The sequence below is a fragment of the Semicossyphus pulcher genome, unplaced genomic scaffold, assembly GCF_022749685.1.
Source record: "Semicossyphus pulcher isolate SPU_LCO1_2020_fin unplaced genomic scaffold, fSemPul1.0.p SCAF_24, whole genome shotgun sequence".
NCBI lineage: Eukaryota > Metazoa > Chordata > Actinopteri > Labriformes > Labridae > Semicossyphus > Semicossyphus pulcher.
The window spans coordinates 11,573,673-11,590,894 of NW_027211698.1; the positions used below are offsets into that span (position 1 = coordinate 11,573,673).

The 17,222-nt window shown below is 42.7% G+C and overlaps 1 protein-coding gene across 1 annotated transcript in view; it reads right to left on the reverse strand.

The window, feature by feature from the left end:
• The window catches only part of LOC138603716 (receptor tyrosine-protein kinase erbB-4-like), a 268,639-nt gene extending 253,635 nt beyond the window's left edge, over positions 1–15,004 (reverse strand). The window contains exon 1 of the mRNA XM_069675611.1: positions 14,929–15,004. Within this exon, the coding sequence (XP_069531712.1) occupies positions 14,929–14,992 (64 nt within the window). The 5' untranslated portion in view covers positions 14,993–15,004. The remainder of the gene's footprint in view (positions 1–14,928) is intronic.
• Positions 15,005–17,222: the final 2,218 nt, after the last annotated feature.

Below are 17,222 nucleotides of genomic sequence, written 5' to 3' on the forward strand. Positions count from 1 at the left end.
TCACTACTGGTATTGACACTGGTATCAACACAGATACTGATATCGATATTGATATCATTAATGTTATTGGCATCAACTCTGGTATCAGTACTGATATCATTACTGGTATTGGCACTGGTATCGATACAGATACTGATATCAGTATTAATATCATTACTGGTATTGGTATTGACACTGGTAATGATACAGATACTGGTATCGGTATTGGTATCATTACTGGTATTGGTGTTGACACTGGTATCGATACAGATACTGACATCAGCATTAATATCATTACTGGTACTAGTATTGACACTGATATTGATACAGATACCGGTATCGGTATTGATATTATTACTGGTATTGGTATTGATAATGGAATCGACACAAATACTGATATCAGTATTAATATCATTACTGGTATTGGTATTGACACTGGTATTGATACAGATACTGATATTAGTATTGATATCATTTCTGGTTTTGGTATTGACACTGGTATTCAGTACTCATTCATTCATTCATCATTACTGGTATCTGTATTTATATCAATACTGGTATTGGTATTGATACTGGCATCGGTATTGATGTCGATACAGTTATCTGTATCCATATTAATATTGGTATAGGTATCAAAGCAACTTTAATTCAGTGGAAACAAGGCAGCATATGATTACCATGAAAGTGTACAGTATCAGCTGTATTAAACATCTAGTAATTTCCTAACACACTTCACATTTAAAGCATAAACTGGGGGGCTTTTATTGTGAAAGAAGGTCAAAGGTAATGGACGTTATTCCAAACACTTCTTCACACTGCACTTTTTATCGCTGTGTTGCCAAAGGGACCAAACTCCTGTTTGTTTGTTATTCTCTCCACTCTCTTTGAATGATTATCATGTTAGAAAAATGACATAACAAAAAGGCTGCATCAGTTCTCCAGTTCCTGTTAAAGTGTCTGAGATCTGGGTTATAGCAGGCTTTAAGAATTCTGCAAATCCCCAGAAATCCCCCAGAAAGATGACAACACACATCTCTCTCTGCCTCACAAAAACTGACTGATGAGCTGGATCTTAATTTTTTTTTTTACTTAATTGGATTTACAGTGTTTCCTCGACTGGAAAAACCTCGAAAAGCAGCCTATAATCCGGCACAAAAAGCTATGACAGACCACAACAATGAGTTTTTCGAGTGAACCCGTTTGTATGCCCCACTGCCCCGCGGTTGAAACATGATTTCAAGGGAGTGAAAGCCTTTTGAGAATTTCATTTTCAAGCGTAACACGGGCTCGCAGAGGGCAGCAGCGTGACGGTGCGAAGCGTTGTCTGCACCGCCGGACGATGAAACCACGTGCGCTTGGACTCTATCTGTCCTGCATTTATCTCCAGCTTTCTAAATGTCTCTCTGTCTGTCTTTCATACTCGCTCTGTCTCCCTCAGGATTTTCTCACAGTGCTTATCTTCAGGAAAACACATGAATACATGCAGCCACTCTGGAATTCAATGGACTTAGAATGAACCTGGGACGGAGCAAGATTTCAAGTATTTTACTATCAATTTGCTTTTGAACAGAGCTTCACTGATCCTCGTTTCTCTTGTCCAGGTCTTCATGAGCTGAAACAATTGTGTCTTTGAAAATTACCAAACATACACTGAATCCGGCTTGAAAAATGTGAAAATTTTGCTGCTTTTTTATTCACATTTCATCATAAATTGTTCTTCTTTGTTTTTGTCAGTGTTGGAAGACGTGCTGTGGGGATTCAATCGGCTGAAAAACTGATAAAAAAGCAAAAGCAAGTGTTTGTAATGAGTTGGAAGGCACAGAAAAATGAGGCATTGTTGCATATTCCATGATCTAAATTGAAGTGAAACCTGCTTTCCTACGTGTTAAATGGTGAATACAGTAGTTTTAGGCTTCTAAACATTTGGTTAAAGCCAAGGGATGGTCATGGCTTTGGTTGAATATTGGAAAAGTCCATCCATCTATACCGCTTATCCTGTTCAGGGTTGGGTTAGGGTTAGTCAGGGTACACCCTGGACTGATCGCCAGTCACATAGAGACAGACAACCTTTCACGCTCATGGGAAATTTTATAGTCACCAATGAACCTAACGAGCATGTCTTTGGACTGTGGAACGAAGCCAGAGTCCACCAAAACATGCAAACTCTACCCAGAAAGGCCCCCTACGTTTGAACCAGGATCCCAACCAGGAACCTCCTAGCTGTGAAAAAGTTTTAAGCCGTATTTCAACAAGACGACAACAAGTCGAACCTAAACCAAGACCTTTGGGTCAACGTAGAATAACTAAACTAATAGTTAGGTATTTATTCACTGGGTGAAGCTAGCCGTCCCAAGAACGTGGCGCCCTAGAAGACCGCCTATACCTTGAGTTGGACCTGGTTCCTACTCCGATTTTGACCGCCAGCAATGAGTTCCGTTTCTGGGCGCACGTCACTTTACTCTGGCCCGGTTTGATGGTCAGACGGCTGTGATCGGCTTGATCGACTTTCAATCAACCCGACTTGACGAATTGGTTTTCATCAATGATTCCCTCAGGAATTATGGTTCAGTGAAAGTGCGGGTGTCGCAACGCCCATAACACCCACAGGTGCGACGGGCCTGCTCCGATACTTTAGATCAGTGGTTCCCAACCTTTTTCCCTTCTATCGAACAAAGGCTGAGCTCCCTTAGCTCGCACACATGAACACCAAAACAATAAAGTGTTTCAATCCAAATCTTTAAATCAACACCAATCAGCCTGTAGTTCACAGAGGCGTGGCATGCAAAGTAGCTACTTAGTTGAACGTAGTAGTTGATTATTAAGTGGTTTTGTAATGATTCAATTAACGTGCAAATCTAACCTTGACAATCTCAGTGCAGAAAAAGCCTTATCTTCCTTGGCGCCCTAAGGGGGGGCTGGACCCAAGGTTGGACCCAAATCGACGGGTTTCCGTAATCAATGGCGTCAATTGCGGAAATGGTTTGGTTTCTTGTGTACGCAAAATTTGACATCCTCCGATGAAAAAACAAGAGTTTTCTTGTTTTTTTAACAACCCCTTTAGCATCTTGGTACTGGTATCAAACAAATACCCCGCTTTTCACGTCTCATTTGTCGGGGGAAGAAACTGTATTTTAGGAAAAATGAATAAATAATGTTGAGAGAGTTTTGCAGATATATTCAATAGGAATATTTTATCTTCGCAGAGAGCAGTTTGTAGATGTGTGCATAATCCAGTCGGTGCTTAACTGAAGAAACAAACAAACACATGCACACACACATTCTGTGTTTGTTCTGTCTTTTGCTCGTCTTCAGGTACAAACGACACATGCGACCCCATTAGCATTAACCATGGAGACAAGACAAAACAAGGCTTTGCGTGCGTGTATGTGTGATGATGCATCTCACTGATGCAAATATAGATCTTGACACACTTTGCAACCGCACAATAGATACACTCTCGCACACACACACACGCAGAGTTAGTGCCTGTGTGGCCCGGGTTGATTAATTGGAGCGTTCAGCAGCGGTGATAGCTGTACTCCTCAGAGACAACACACTGTCTCTCTCGCTCCACCTTAACCTCTGCTGGACACACACACACACAAACGCGTCATCCTTTCCTTTCTCAGCTGAATTTGGACCACCTCTTCTGTTTTAGCGCTCCCATCTTTCAAATGATTGCCATCAGCTCGTTTCCACCTTGCCAAAAGCGACAACGCACCGTCTCTCTGGCGCCACGCTAACCTCAGCCGGACGCACACTTCAACACTTCCTTTCCTAGCTTAAAAATTAGACCACCTCTCCCGTTTTAGTCCGCTTTCTCCGTCTCCCATCTTGCAAATGACCCACCATCAGCTCGCGCTCACCTTGCCAAGAGCGTTTTGCCGCGGAGCAACTGGTTCAGGTAGGACGCAGGGGAGCGCTCAGGTGTGTGCGCCTGAGAGTGTGTGTTTTTGCCTCTCAGCTGCAGACAAATTAATGAACCGGCGCTCAAAACCATAGAAATGCACAAACAGATTCTTATAAGTGCACTCTTTGCAGCGCTCGCTCATTTTTCTTGAAGCTGAAGGTGACTCACCTTCACACACACACACACACACACACACACAAACACACACAGTTACAGCAACAGCCCGGCCAAGGTTTTCTCCTCTACAAGTTTTATGTAGCTTTAAAGCAGCCCAAGGAGCGGCCATATTTCTAAAAGGACTGCAAGGTGACTTCAGAGAGGAAAAAAGGAGGGGTAATGGGGGTAAAAAGAACAAGTGGAAGCAGGGAAAGTGTCTCCACCTCTGGTCAAGGTATTGTTCAACGCCGACCGACCCCCAATCCCTCACTATTCCTCCTCCTCCTCCTCTCCATTGTCTCCCCCTCATCCTCCTTTGCTCCCTCCTTATCTATCCTCAGAGACTTTCCATCTCTTTTACCTCGCTTTGTCACACACACCTCCACCTTTTCCCTCTCTTTCTCTCCCTCTATTCCCTCCCTCCCCAGTCAGCTGTCACGGCTGCCACTTTCTCGCGCCCACTCATTTATTACAGGTCAGCGTCGCAGAAGGGGCCGTTTAAAAAGGACAGCGTGCCCCATCTGAAACGCACGCACACACAACCTCAGACTTATACAGTGCACACTGATTCTCACGGACTGTACATAACACATTGAAACCTGTACACGTATGCACAAAATCATGCATACTGACGTGTAATGAATTCCAACACGCACACAGGTCAACAAAAAGGTCAATTCACAAATGAGGCCTACCTGGCTTACATGCCCACTTGATTTACACAAAATCTACACTGAAGACCGGGGATGGGTCAAAATGTCAATACGGCAATAGATCATCGCCCTGACTCGTGCAATACAACTGGTGGCAAATATAAAAAACACGTATGTTCTTTCATCTCAGTTTGTGTCAAATATTGTTATATGATTGTCTTGCAATATATCAATTATCGCAGAATCGCTGTATCGTGATATCATCGTTATCGTGGACCACGTATCGCGTATCGTATCCTAAGTTACCCTGCGATTTCCCAGCCCCAGTGGTCACCACTTCAACGGTTAAATTTGTTCTTAAAGCTTGCAAGAAGCTTCTTATTTCGGGGCATTAAGTTAATCACATATCATGATGTATCATTATGTCATTATCTTGCAGTATATCTATTATCGCAGAGTCGCGATACTACCGTTATATTGGGTCACGTATTGTATGGTATCGTATCGTAAAGACAAAGCAGCTCTTTCAGGTGTTTGCAATCAATTTAGCACAGATAAAACCAAACATGCCAATATTTGGGATGAAAATATTGATACGGCAATATATCATCGTCCTGACTCGCGCAATACAATTGTTGATAGGCTGGCGCCAGATCGAATCATCTCAGTTTGTGTCCTATCCTGTGAAACTGACCAAATTGCAGTGAATAAATACATTCATCCTGCGCTTAACCTTTTTAGGGGGACATTGTATTCTTCAGTTAGTAAGATATCGTGGTGTATCGTTAAATGATTGTCTTGCAATAGATGAATTATCGCAGAATCGCTGTATCGTGATATTATCGTTATCGCGGGCCACATATCCCGTATCATGTATCATATCATATATCATATCGCCTATCTTATCACGTATGGTAATAGTATCTTATTGCGTATCGTATCGCGTATCATATCGTATTGTATTGTATTGTTACCCCGCAATTCCCACCCCTAGTGAAGACTCTTTCAGATTATTCTAATCAATTTAGCACAGATATAACCCAACATCCCAATAGTAACCTTTTTTGGAACAAGTATTGTAACTTACCAACAGAAATGGCCGCCCTGGAAGGACTTCTGCCAGTTTTACCAATCACAGTTTAACACATAAAAACTGCAAAATTCAAAACCACTTCACAAGCCAAAGTCAGATCAATGAAAGCCCTGTGGGGCCTTTGGTTACAGTGCATGCCATATATCTGCAATGTTGCGGGTTTGATTCCACCAGGCGATGTCGCATTCTGACACCTTTTCACTCTCCAATGGCGGCAAGAAAAAAAACAGGTGCCAGTTCAGCTCAGCGGGTAAAACGGTAGCCCATATAGAGGCTATAGTCCGCGATGCAGCGGCCCCGGGTTCAACACTATCCACGTGTCCTTTTCATCTATCAAGGCACAGAAAAAAGTAATCTAAGGCATCCAAAAAAAAAAATCTAAAAAAGACAAGAAAGAAGAATAATATCAAAAAAAAGCTTTAATCCGTCTCAAATATGAAACTTAAAAGTAAGCAGAAAGTTTTCAAAACTTGACTTCTCAGGCAGAGCTTATACCCGCAGGATGTGCTCTCAAAGTGCTTCTCAGACTCATGATTTAGTAAACTTTTTCTATTTAAGCAAACTGTTTGGTTCCTGCAGCTTGTTGCCAGAAGTCGATTGCAGAGGAAGTGCAACGGTTTCCTTATAGACAACCATAAACTGGTCGGCCGTCAGATCTTATGAGATTCTCACTCTTACACTAATTTGGACTCATTATGCGCTTGTTTTATCAGCAAGTGGCAGTTTGCAACTGCATCACTATTTAATAGGAACTCCAAATTCAGTCATTTGAGGAGGCAATGAGGAAACAAAACATCTACAAGGGACCACCTAATGCAGAGACGTTACAGGCATTGTGCTCAATTTAGATACACATCCACTTGCTGTACTGGAATCGAGCGCTAACACACATTTGGCTCCAGCAGTGTACTGTCATTATTTTGCCCTTGACATTGAACACAGCATGTTTCCATGTCTGAACACAGTTTTAATCTTGTAGAATTAGCTGAACATGACTCCGAGTCGCCGAGAGTGATGCTCCTGTGGATCAGCGTTTTGAGTCTCTTTAAATACCGTCGTAAAACCTCAACGATTCTACATTTTAATCCGTGTAAACGATGCTATTTTCTCTGCGATGATGTCAACTGGCAAAACACAAAGATATCTTGTTTTCTTTCTCTTTTTTATGTGGGCAAATATTCAGAAAGCAGGGAGAGCTACAGGCGGGCTCTGGCAGAAATAGCCTGATAGACACAAGAAGCACATGCCTCAGCATACAGAATATCAATCAAACACACACATATGCACACACACACTCGCACAGTGCCAGACAGATTAAGGCCCTGATTAAGGCGGGTGTCGCATAAAAGTCTTGGAACAGTAAATATCCTTAATTTGTAGTGTAATTAAACAGATTAGCTGCCGTGAATATCTTAACAGGGATTAGTGAACACACAATACACCAGGCGGGCTTGACTAAACACACACACACACGATTACAAAGATGGAAACACACACATACACAGAGGGAGAAAACTTATCCAAAATAGCTAGATTTTTAACTGCAAGAAGAAGAAGATGCAACTGCAAGACAGACAAGTTGCCGTGTGTGTGAGGGTGTAGAGAGAGAGAGAGCGAGAATGCAACAAAAGGTCACAAATCTACAGGTCTTGGTTGAATTGCCGGATCGACACGCGCGCAGATGAAGGATTACAGCCCAGTGATCATTTCTCCTTTCACAGACTTTCATTAAAACGCAAAGCTTTGTCAAGGTTACAGCAAAAAAAAAAAAATGTCTATTGTGATTCTAATGCCCTCCATTGTGTCGCGCTGAGAGGCAGAACAGAAAGCAAGAGGAAGCAAGTGAAAGACGGCAAAGGAACCAAGAGAGAAAAGGCCCAGACTCGTTGTGAAAGACGGAGTCGATGGCACTTGATCCTGCTCCGCCAAAGGAGCGCTGCCAATCAAAGGAAGCTGAACGCTGTCCCACTTCCTGTGTTGGCCTGGTGCCCAAGCGCAGCACTGCAAGTGTAAATGCAGAGCCGATACTTCTTTACTCAAGCACAGATATAGAAATGGACGCACATGCACATACTTCCCAGTCCAAGGAAGCTTATAAAGCCTTCACTCAAAACAATAATCCTTCCCTTGATTTGAACCTTATGCTAATCAAAATGCTAGCAAAAACATGCTGAAGAAAACTCCTAAAGTTACACCTATTAATACTTTTAGATGTGTCAAATGACAAGGCTATGTGTGACGCACAAACTCCACAGAGAGCTATCACCTAACTTTGAAGTTCTTCTCAGAACTCTTTTAGCCAACAGTTTTGGTTTTAAGGCCCTAATCTGCCCTGTTTTGGCTAATTCTTACTGCTTTCTTGCCTTGTTTTTAGCCGCAACACAGAGCAAGCACAACCGAACTTCCCCTCTGGCGATCAATAAAGTACTATCTTATCTTATTAACGACAACGTACCCAGCACCAAACATACGACAGACAACGTTATCAGCTTTGGGTCTTAAAAATTGCTAATATTTAAGCTAGCAGCCAAAGTGCTGGGTATTTTTCTGAGCCAATGGTGGAGTCCAAAGTTGACCAGGGAGCTCAACTTTAGCAGTTAAAAATTGCTAATATGTTAGCTAGCAGCTAAAGTGCTAGATGTATCGCTTAGGCGATGGTGAAGACGAAAAAACAGAGCTCAACTTCAGCAGTTAAAAGTTGCTAATATGTAAGCTAGCAGCTAAACTGCTTGATTTCTCTAAGGAGATGGGGAGGACCAAAAATAGAGCTCAACTTTAGTAGGTAAAAATTGCTAATATGTTAGCTAGCAGCTAAAGTGCTAGATTTATCACTTAGGCGATGGTGAAGACGAAAAACAGAGCTCAACTTTAGCAGTTAAAAATTGCTAATATGTAAGCTAGCAGCTAAACTGCTTGATATTTCTCTAAGGAGATGGTGGAGACCAAAAACAGAGCTTAAAGGAGTGCAGATATTGGACTTAAATGTACAAGATGGCAAGAAACAAGAGCAAAAATGATGCTAATGCTGCTTTGTGTTTTCTGGGCATGTATGAATAACATAGCCAACAATTATAAAACCAATTACTGCAGGTTTAAGAAATCAGAATATCCAGTAAATTGGTCACATCGTTCATCTCTGAAGACACTTTGTTGAGCAGGGCTGGCTACATGATAAATGCTTTTAAGTGCACTCATAAATCGTGTAATGTGCGAGCATACCGAAGCTTATGGTCAGCTGCTGATCATACACACTTGGAAAGGTCAGCAGCAAATGGGGTTAAGAGTTCAAATCGTTTTTGTTTCAATGGCCACAGTCTGTATGTGCAGCATTATCATGAAAATAGTCTTTTTTTTTTAATCATTGGCTTGTGTTAGTCTTCTTTATATTTAATGATTAAACCACATTAAGAAATTAGCATTTGAATGAAAACCACTAATTAATTAACTTAAAAACATTCATTTGCTAAAATACATTGCAGTTGTAGTTCAAAAAGAGTCGATTATCTTGTGTATCGAGTGCAACTTTGAAGATTTGAAAGATGCTAACATTGAATTAAAGGTGAATTCCTAATTAGCTTAAGATGTGCAACAAATCAAATAAATATCAAGACATGGATGGTTTTTGTCTCTTATTACCGATCAAAGTTGAACAATGTGGCAATACACCAAAGTATTGACACTAAATGAGCATCACATCACATAAAACTCCCAAGCTAACAAGTGCACACACAGAGAAGCACATATTTATCCGTGTAAGCATGTAAATGACAGTTTGAGTGGTGTAAGGAGCTGCCGACAGCATGTTGTCCACGGAACAAATTGGGTGTTGTAATTAAAGGGGGAAAAATGAGATGTTTTCCATTCTCCCTGTGTGCTCAGTGACAGCCTCATACACACGCACGTGCGCGCGTGCCTCATGAAAGACAGAGGGAGGAGTGTGTGTGAGGAAGAAAAGAGAGAGGGAAATAAAAAGCTGTTAAAGGAAGGAAAGTAAAGCCGAGGCAGCGAGAGATGAAGCGGAGAAGGGGAAATAAAACAGAGTGGAGATGTTAACGTATGAGAACAGGAGGGAGACAAGGTGTGTGAGGAAGAGAGGATGAGATAAAGAAATGGATAGAGCAAAGGAAAAGTGATGACAAACGTGCGTGAAGGGAAGTGGAAGAGAGCTAATGAAATAAAAGTCGGGGTAAAAGAAGGGTTCTTATATGAGAGCAGGAACTCTGAAGTGGTGTGAAGCAAATCTGAGTGTATGTGTGTGTTTGCTGTGTGTGTGTGTGTAGGAAGCCCCTCAGACGCAGGATGGAGGCATTTGTCTCTGAGTGGAATTACAAGTGGCGGGCCGAACAAACCCTCCAGTGGTCCCGAAGAAACAGTAGAGGAAGAAAAAAAGATTCCTCTGTCTTTCCTGTCCTTTCTTTTCCTGGGCTATGCCTCGCTAATACTGTGCGCGTTTGTGTGTGTAAAAGAGGAAGAGAGAGGGGGAAAAAAAGAGTGGAGAGAACAAAACAAATGAGTTAAAGTAGATTCTGGATTTGTGCTTAAAGCAAACAATGAGGAAGCATTAAGCTGCCCAACACTTAAGAACCATTAAAACGAGGCTTCCTTCCGCTGCCCTTTCCCCCGTGAACTTGCAAGTGCACGTGGGACATAAATAAAGACTTGAGCAGAACCAGCGTGCAAAAACAAATTAAAAGAGGGCATGTCGGGTGTTTAAAGTAAAACCCTGTGCATTGGTAAACTGTGTTTTCTGTGTAGGAGTGAGATCGCAGTCCTCCTGAAAGGGGACATCTGTGCCAGGCTTCCAGCCTTCGACTGGCCAATCTAACTCGCACTAGGAGTTGGCACCGGACGCTAGCACTACCAAAGCCAACCCTGCTCATCATTAGGCAGCAAAGGCGCAAGAGAGGGGGGGGGGGGGTTCAAAAGTCTGTCCTGCCAAGCACACAAACACAGCGCCAGAGACGGACCAAGAAGCTCGGGGATGATTATAGAGGCCAATAAAGCGGCTACTTTGCACCCAAGCCTTGGATGTTTTCCTTCCCATGCTGTGCGATTCTTATTCCGCATGTAAATATTTGGGTGGTTCGTGAACTTGCAAGAACAGAAGCCCCTCTGTTCAGCCAGCGGCAAAGAAAATGTCAGCAAACAAGCACGTGACGTCGACGGATCGCCTTTTTGTCCAACGCATGGGAAGAGCAGACAAAAAGAACCCGAGAAAGAACAGCGTCATCTTTGTTCGGCCCGTGCAGATGATAATCAGAGCGCTGATTCAGACCGGGAGTACCAAGAGAGGTAGTGCACTGCTGGATCAGGCCTTGGGAAAGCGTTCCATCACCCCCACGCGCTACATCATTTGTAAGGCTTCCCTCGCGGCCCGCTGAGACTGTCCAGTTGTGTCCAACAGCCCACATCTCAATGTCACCCTCACTGAACAGCAATTATTAATCTTTTGTGCAAACAGACATATTTTATTCCCCCCGGAAGACACCGACAAATGCACAGATACCCTACATATCTCGATCAGTTCGCCTGGAATGATCGCCTTGCATTCCACCAGCATCCCGCCAAGGCCTGGCACGGGTTAAGCCTGGCAGATATCAACTTATGATAGCAATGTTGACTAATTTAGAGCAAGATTGAATTCCGTCACCCTTCTCATCTCTCATGCTGTCAAATAAAGGCCTCGTGGTCTAGACTGATGCTATCAAAAAAAGCTTAATTAGCTTGTAATAAATTCTCATTTCCGTCAGTCGTCTACAAAGCCTCGGCCAGCTCGGTGTGTGCCAGCTGACAGACGGCCAGTAATTTGATACTGGCATTCAGCGGGTTTCCTTCCCTCCAGCCGCCCCCCGCCCCCAACCCCCCCCCCCCCCCCCCCCTTCTCCCCTCCCCCGGCCATTTCGCAGGAGAGCACGTCTTTAAATGTCACCCAAACACACACACACACGTGCGGAATGCAGCATTTGCAATACACACTTGAGAGCCAGCGGCGATTAAAACGTTTCTCTCGGCAGGCAGACAAACAGACAGAGGATGACGAAATCACCGGTATGAGGATTATTTAAAAAAGGTTCAAAAGGTGAGACTTTTTGTGAAAGCAGAACTGTGTTTTTAAGTTTAAATCAAAAGCAAGGAGGAGGATCCAAACCCGGCAAAGTTAAATATCAAAGATTCACACCGTCGAGCCCTGCAGAGGAATCAGTTATTCAAGAGAATACCGTCATCTTTTGATTTGGCCTTTTGGAGAGTTCTTCTCCAGACATTGAAAGCAAATCAACAAACTCAGAGCAATCACACTGTCCAAAGAAAGCAGGTTATAAAAAGCGACCTTTCTTTGCTGTAAAGTAGATGGACGGAGCAAACAAGTTCACCTCAGAAAGAGTAGTTTGACAGATCTTACTGCTGACGAGCTTTCTTGGTGGAGTTAAAATCGAAGTTAGGACCAAGGAGTATTTGCTGGATTGCAGTAACCCCTAGAGCTGCAACGATTACTTAAACGATCATTGAGTCCTCAGATCTGATTATGGATTGATTTTTTTTAGGGTAAAAATGCCAAACATACCCTGGTCCTGGGTTCTAAAACGTGAGAATTTGAAGTTTCTCTTCTTTTGTAACAGGAAACGAAATATCACAAGGTACTGGAATGCGTCGCCCTCGCCAGTCAGAAACCTGAATTCTTCACTCTTTTCAAGACGATTCATTGGGGAATATTTGTCAGATGAATCAACAAGGACAAACTCTCTACTTGCACCATCCTACTAAAAGCAATCTAACCAATAAGTGATGGACATCTATTGTTCTTACTTCTGATCACAGTAATCAGGGGAAATTGGTTTGAAAATCTCAATGTTTTTATCATTTCCAATAGTTGGGATAGCGCTTCTGAACACTTGCCTTCCAAGTCCAGAATTGATCAGATAAATGAACAAGCATCAGTAGGGTCGATCCTGAATTCTGAATCAGTTGCTTTATTGTCTTAATCTGGAATCAAAATCATGATTCATGACGCAGCTGAAGGCAAAGCCTCAACACAGACTCAGCTAAGATCCTCACACGCTGCCAACAATCTTTCAGACCACAGAGAAACATCAATCAAGTCGCTCGTGGTGTGAACACCTCCATTTTTGGCAACACATGTGGCCTTACTGTGCATCAAACGCACAGTTTAGTGTTTACCGGCTGACTGGCAGGAATTCTGCAGACATTTGTCTCGCAGCAGGAGCTTACTGACAGATTCAATCACCGTGTTAAACACCACCAAAGTGAACATCTCTAGCCCTGACTTATTCCAACCTGATGTGGCTTTTAAAGTAGCTGATTTATGGCGTTGGGCATGAATTCTTAAAACCACAATAAGGACAGGGCGATAAAGCGGAGTGGACAGACAGCGCTCAAATATCTCAAGTATACACCCACTACCACCAACACACACACAATGAACTTCCCAAGAGGCATTGCTGAGATTCTTGGGCAGAATTTGCATCACAAATATCTTGGATGGGAGTGTATGCATAGAGAATAAATAAACCAGGGAGGGTGCCACTTTTCTTCCCCATTCATCCCGCCTGACACCCATGCATCCGCGCATCCATCCACTTCTGTTTAAAAGGCAGCATTCAGCGCCTTCCATCCAAGAGCCACAACACACCACAGCCAACTGGGAGGAGTGTGTGTGTGTGTTTGTTTCCTCAGCTCTGCCTGAGACACACAAACCACCAGAGATTGCGCCAAAACTTCGACCTGTCCTTGGAGAAAGGAAGAAAAGCGTCCCGGAATACAATTTGTGCCTGCAAGAGGTTGGGCGATTGCCAAAATTCACCTCCGAACATCAATCCAGGAACTCTCTTGTGTTTCCACTTCCTATTTTCTTTGCGCTCTTTCTGCATTCTTAGCCAACGCTTGATTATGTCAATTAAGAAGTCAGATTCTGGCTTCACGAACTGCTTATCAGCCCAAAATTAAACAAGCAATATTAGTTTGCAAGAAGTGCATCTGTCATCATTCCAAAGCCGACTTTACTCTGAACTCCAAACCAAACAGAATAACTACGCACATTAAAACACTTATTGATCAGTAAGTCTGTGAACAAAAGAAGATGCAACTCTTCAACAGCACAATTTCACAACTTCAAAGCCTCCTCTAATTATTTGCTCGGATAAATAGTCTCAAAAGCCAGCGTTAGAAGTCTGAAATGTTACATGTTGCAGCATCAGAGCAAAACTATGTGCAAATATCCTGCAGGGGTGCCACAGGGAAACTACACCACACGTAAACACGTAAATAAAAATATAATTAACTCCAAAATAAATTGACTGTTGAGTACCAGGGACGTATTACAAGTGTTTATGGGATTTCTTCTGGAACATTAAAGTGATTTTCGTCCTGGGATCGACACCACTGGGGTCCTAATGATGAAAGCGAGCTGTTTTTTTTTTTACACCGCCTGTATAGCCCTCAGTATATCTGCTACATCTAAATTATTCAAAGACAGTAAGGGGTGCAAACTGTGCCACTGGTGCAAACGAGCTCAATTCACATAAATGTGCGCAAATAGCCGCGGTGCTCGCTCCATCAATGTCCGCTTAAGGGAATTGAATTAAAACGATGATGCATTCATTCATATTTAGAGTAAAATATGAAGCAGAGCGCGAGGGAGAGATTCGCTGTCTTGTGAACTGAAGATGTTTGCGACTTCATTTCTCTTTACAATTAGATTGATCAAATCAGGCACACAAGCGAAGTGGGTTTCGCGCGTTTTCCGCTCGAAAATGTGTCATTATTTATCTCTAAAAAATCTAAATAAGTGGTGAAAAGGAGGAACTATACGGAGAGGAGTTTGAGATTTTTTACGCAGCGCTCTGAGAAGCTGCTGAATATTTACTGCAGGTGTGTGTGTGTTCGCTGCCATGATTCAGATCCGAATCAGCGTGTTGGGTATGAAGTTGTGTTAAGTTTCCAGCAGTGATTCAGAGCGAGCAGTACAGGTGTTAAACTGTGGTGCCGATTCGTCAGCATTCAGGAAACATGTGCAGTGAATTTGTCATTTTTGAGCAGGTGTTTAGCAGAAAGAGAGGTGTTTTGTACCCTGTTTTTTAAGTCAGACACCCAGAAGCAAAGACGCGCATCCACGCACTCACCTGACTGTGCTGCACTCGATCGGATCACCACCAAAGTGACGAGGACGCAAGCGAGGAACTTCATCTTGGAAAAGGGGCTGCTTGTCTTGTTAACTCCCGTAACTCACATGTCCAATTAAGATATCCTCGTTTCTTCCGCACACAAACACACAAAAATAAACAACCAAAAAAAAAAAAAAAAAATAGCGTCAGTCTTCTTGGCTTCTTGGAGAACTGGCACAGTTTCCGTGCGCCGTGGAGAGCTTTTACGCGCCGCGTTTTTCTTGTTGTTGTTGTGTTTGTTTATCAGTTCCCAGACCAGTGTTTAGGTCGGTTTCCACCGCGGATACTCTGAGCCATTTACTCCTCACACTGCCATAGCGCCGGTGGCTGGGGGGTTGAGGTGGGGGGGGGGGGGAGTGGAGTGGAGTGTGTGCGTATGTGTGCTGGGACGTGGGGGCTCCGATCACGCCTCCTTAGCGTGACTGACACCTCCTTCAGCGAATTAAATCGGCCATCCAAAAAGATTAGGAGCGTTTTGTCTTTTTTGGAAATCCGCCCACCTCACTTATCACCTCTCCTGATTGGTTATTTGGCGTCATTGCTGCTGTCAATGCACCTGTCAGGAGCAGATTTTGTTTTGGTTTCCAGCTGGGAGGTGTGGAGTCCAAATTGCCACCTGTGGGCTTTAGAAACAACACAGAGATGATCTGTTTATTGTGATATAATGATCGAAATTCAAAGTCATATTTCATAAATGCTTTTTATTCTGTTGGTTGTGACTACAGAGCGAGTTTTTCCTGATTTAGAGGGACAAATTCCTTCAGAGGGACTAATATTTTCAGAGCAAAAAAACGGAATATTACCACGAGTGTTTGGAACAAATGTAATAAGTATTAAAAAACACATTTGCTTTGCCAAAAAACATAAATATTAAGTGCAGATTTAAAGGAAAAGTTTCCTCAGGTTCCAGCAGGGTCAGCTTCTTCAAATATCCTCCACTACAACCCACAGCTTATAAACTTTGATGATGCCACTCTAATAGGGCTGCAGTGAACGGGACGGCTCCAGCAGTATACCATTTTCAGGGCCGCTCATTTTACAAGCCGGTGTACCCTCGTCTGCTCGCTGGCTTCCTTTGTGGGCTGACGTGAAAGTATAAAACCCGGCTGGCACATCACGGAGGACAAGAAGATACTGATTTGTGATCCATGTAAGGTGGGAACTCAGGCTGGCTCTATTAGCAAAATTACCTCACAGTTTTGGCAGCAAAGGTGCAAAAGCACCAGAATGCTCCTTCAAATGTTCCCCACAGTGCCAAAGAGACGGTTTATTCAGTGTCCTCTGCTGCTCTCTAGGGGAATATATGGAGAATTACTCTGCTTTGAGCTGTAGTCTCTGAAGCTGGCATGAATCATAAAGCTGCTCAGGGATGTGAAATAACATTTGGGGGTTGTGTTTTTGACAAATATTACACTCATGAGATTGGGAAGTCAGCAGAAAGGACACAAGAACAACTGAAAACCTTTAAGTCAGCACTCACAAATTGAGGTAAGGGACTGCCTGAAAATTATTTGCAGGGTATAAAAAAGAAAAGTGTCTTATAGGAGGGGCGCCAAATATTTTTATGAAAAAGCGAGGGAGAATTGCTTTTACATTTTTAAGTAACATGATCTCAAATTCATTATGCACTTTTAATCTTTTATGGTGTAAATAACCTCCTTTGAATAATTGCTAAGGCAGGACTTGCTGCAGGTATTGATCGCTGTTCACAGGAGCCAATCGCTCTGAATGTAAAAACAAAACAAAAACAGTGATGACCCGTAACTGATTGCAGGTTCAGGAAGGTACATGAATTTGAGGGAGCGTTCTTGGGATGTGATATTAGCGACGGAGGTAAGGGACTGTCTAAAAAGTATTTGCAGCGTAAAAAAAAAAAAAGAACAGAAAGGATGCAGGACAATTTAAAGCCTTTGCGGCAGCACTTTTGAAAGACTGAGGTAAGGGACTGTATAAAAATTATTTGTAGGGTATAAAAAAAACAGAAAGGATACAGGAACAATTTAAAGCCTTTTTGGCAACACTTTTAAAACCTAGGTAAGGGACTGTCTAAAAATTATTTGCAAGGTGTAAAAAAGAACAGAAAGGATACAGGAACAATTTACAGACTTTGCGGCAGCACTTTTAAACAACTGAGGTAAGGGACTGTATAAAAAGTGTCTCATAGGAGGGTCGTCAAATATTTTTTAGATAGCAGTGGAGAATTATTTTCACATTTTCAAGAATCATCATCTTAAATTTGTAATGCACTTCCT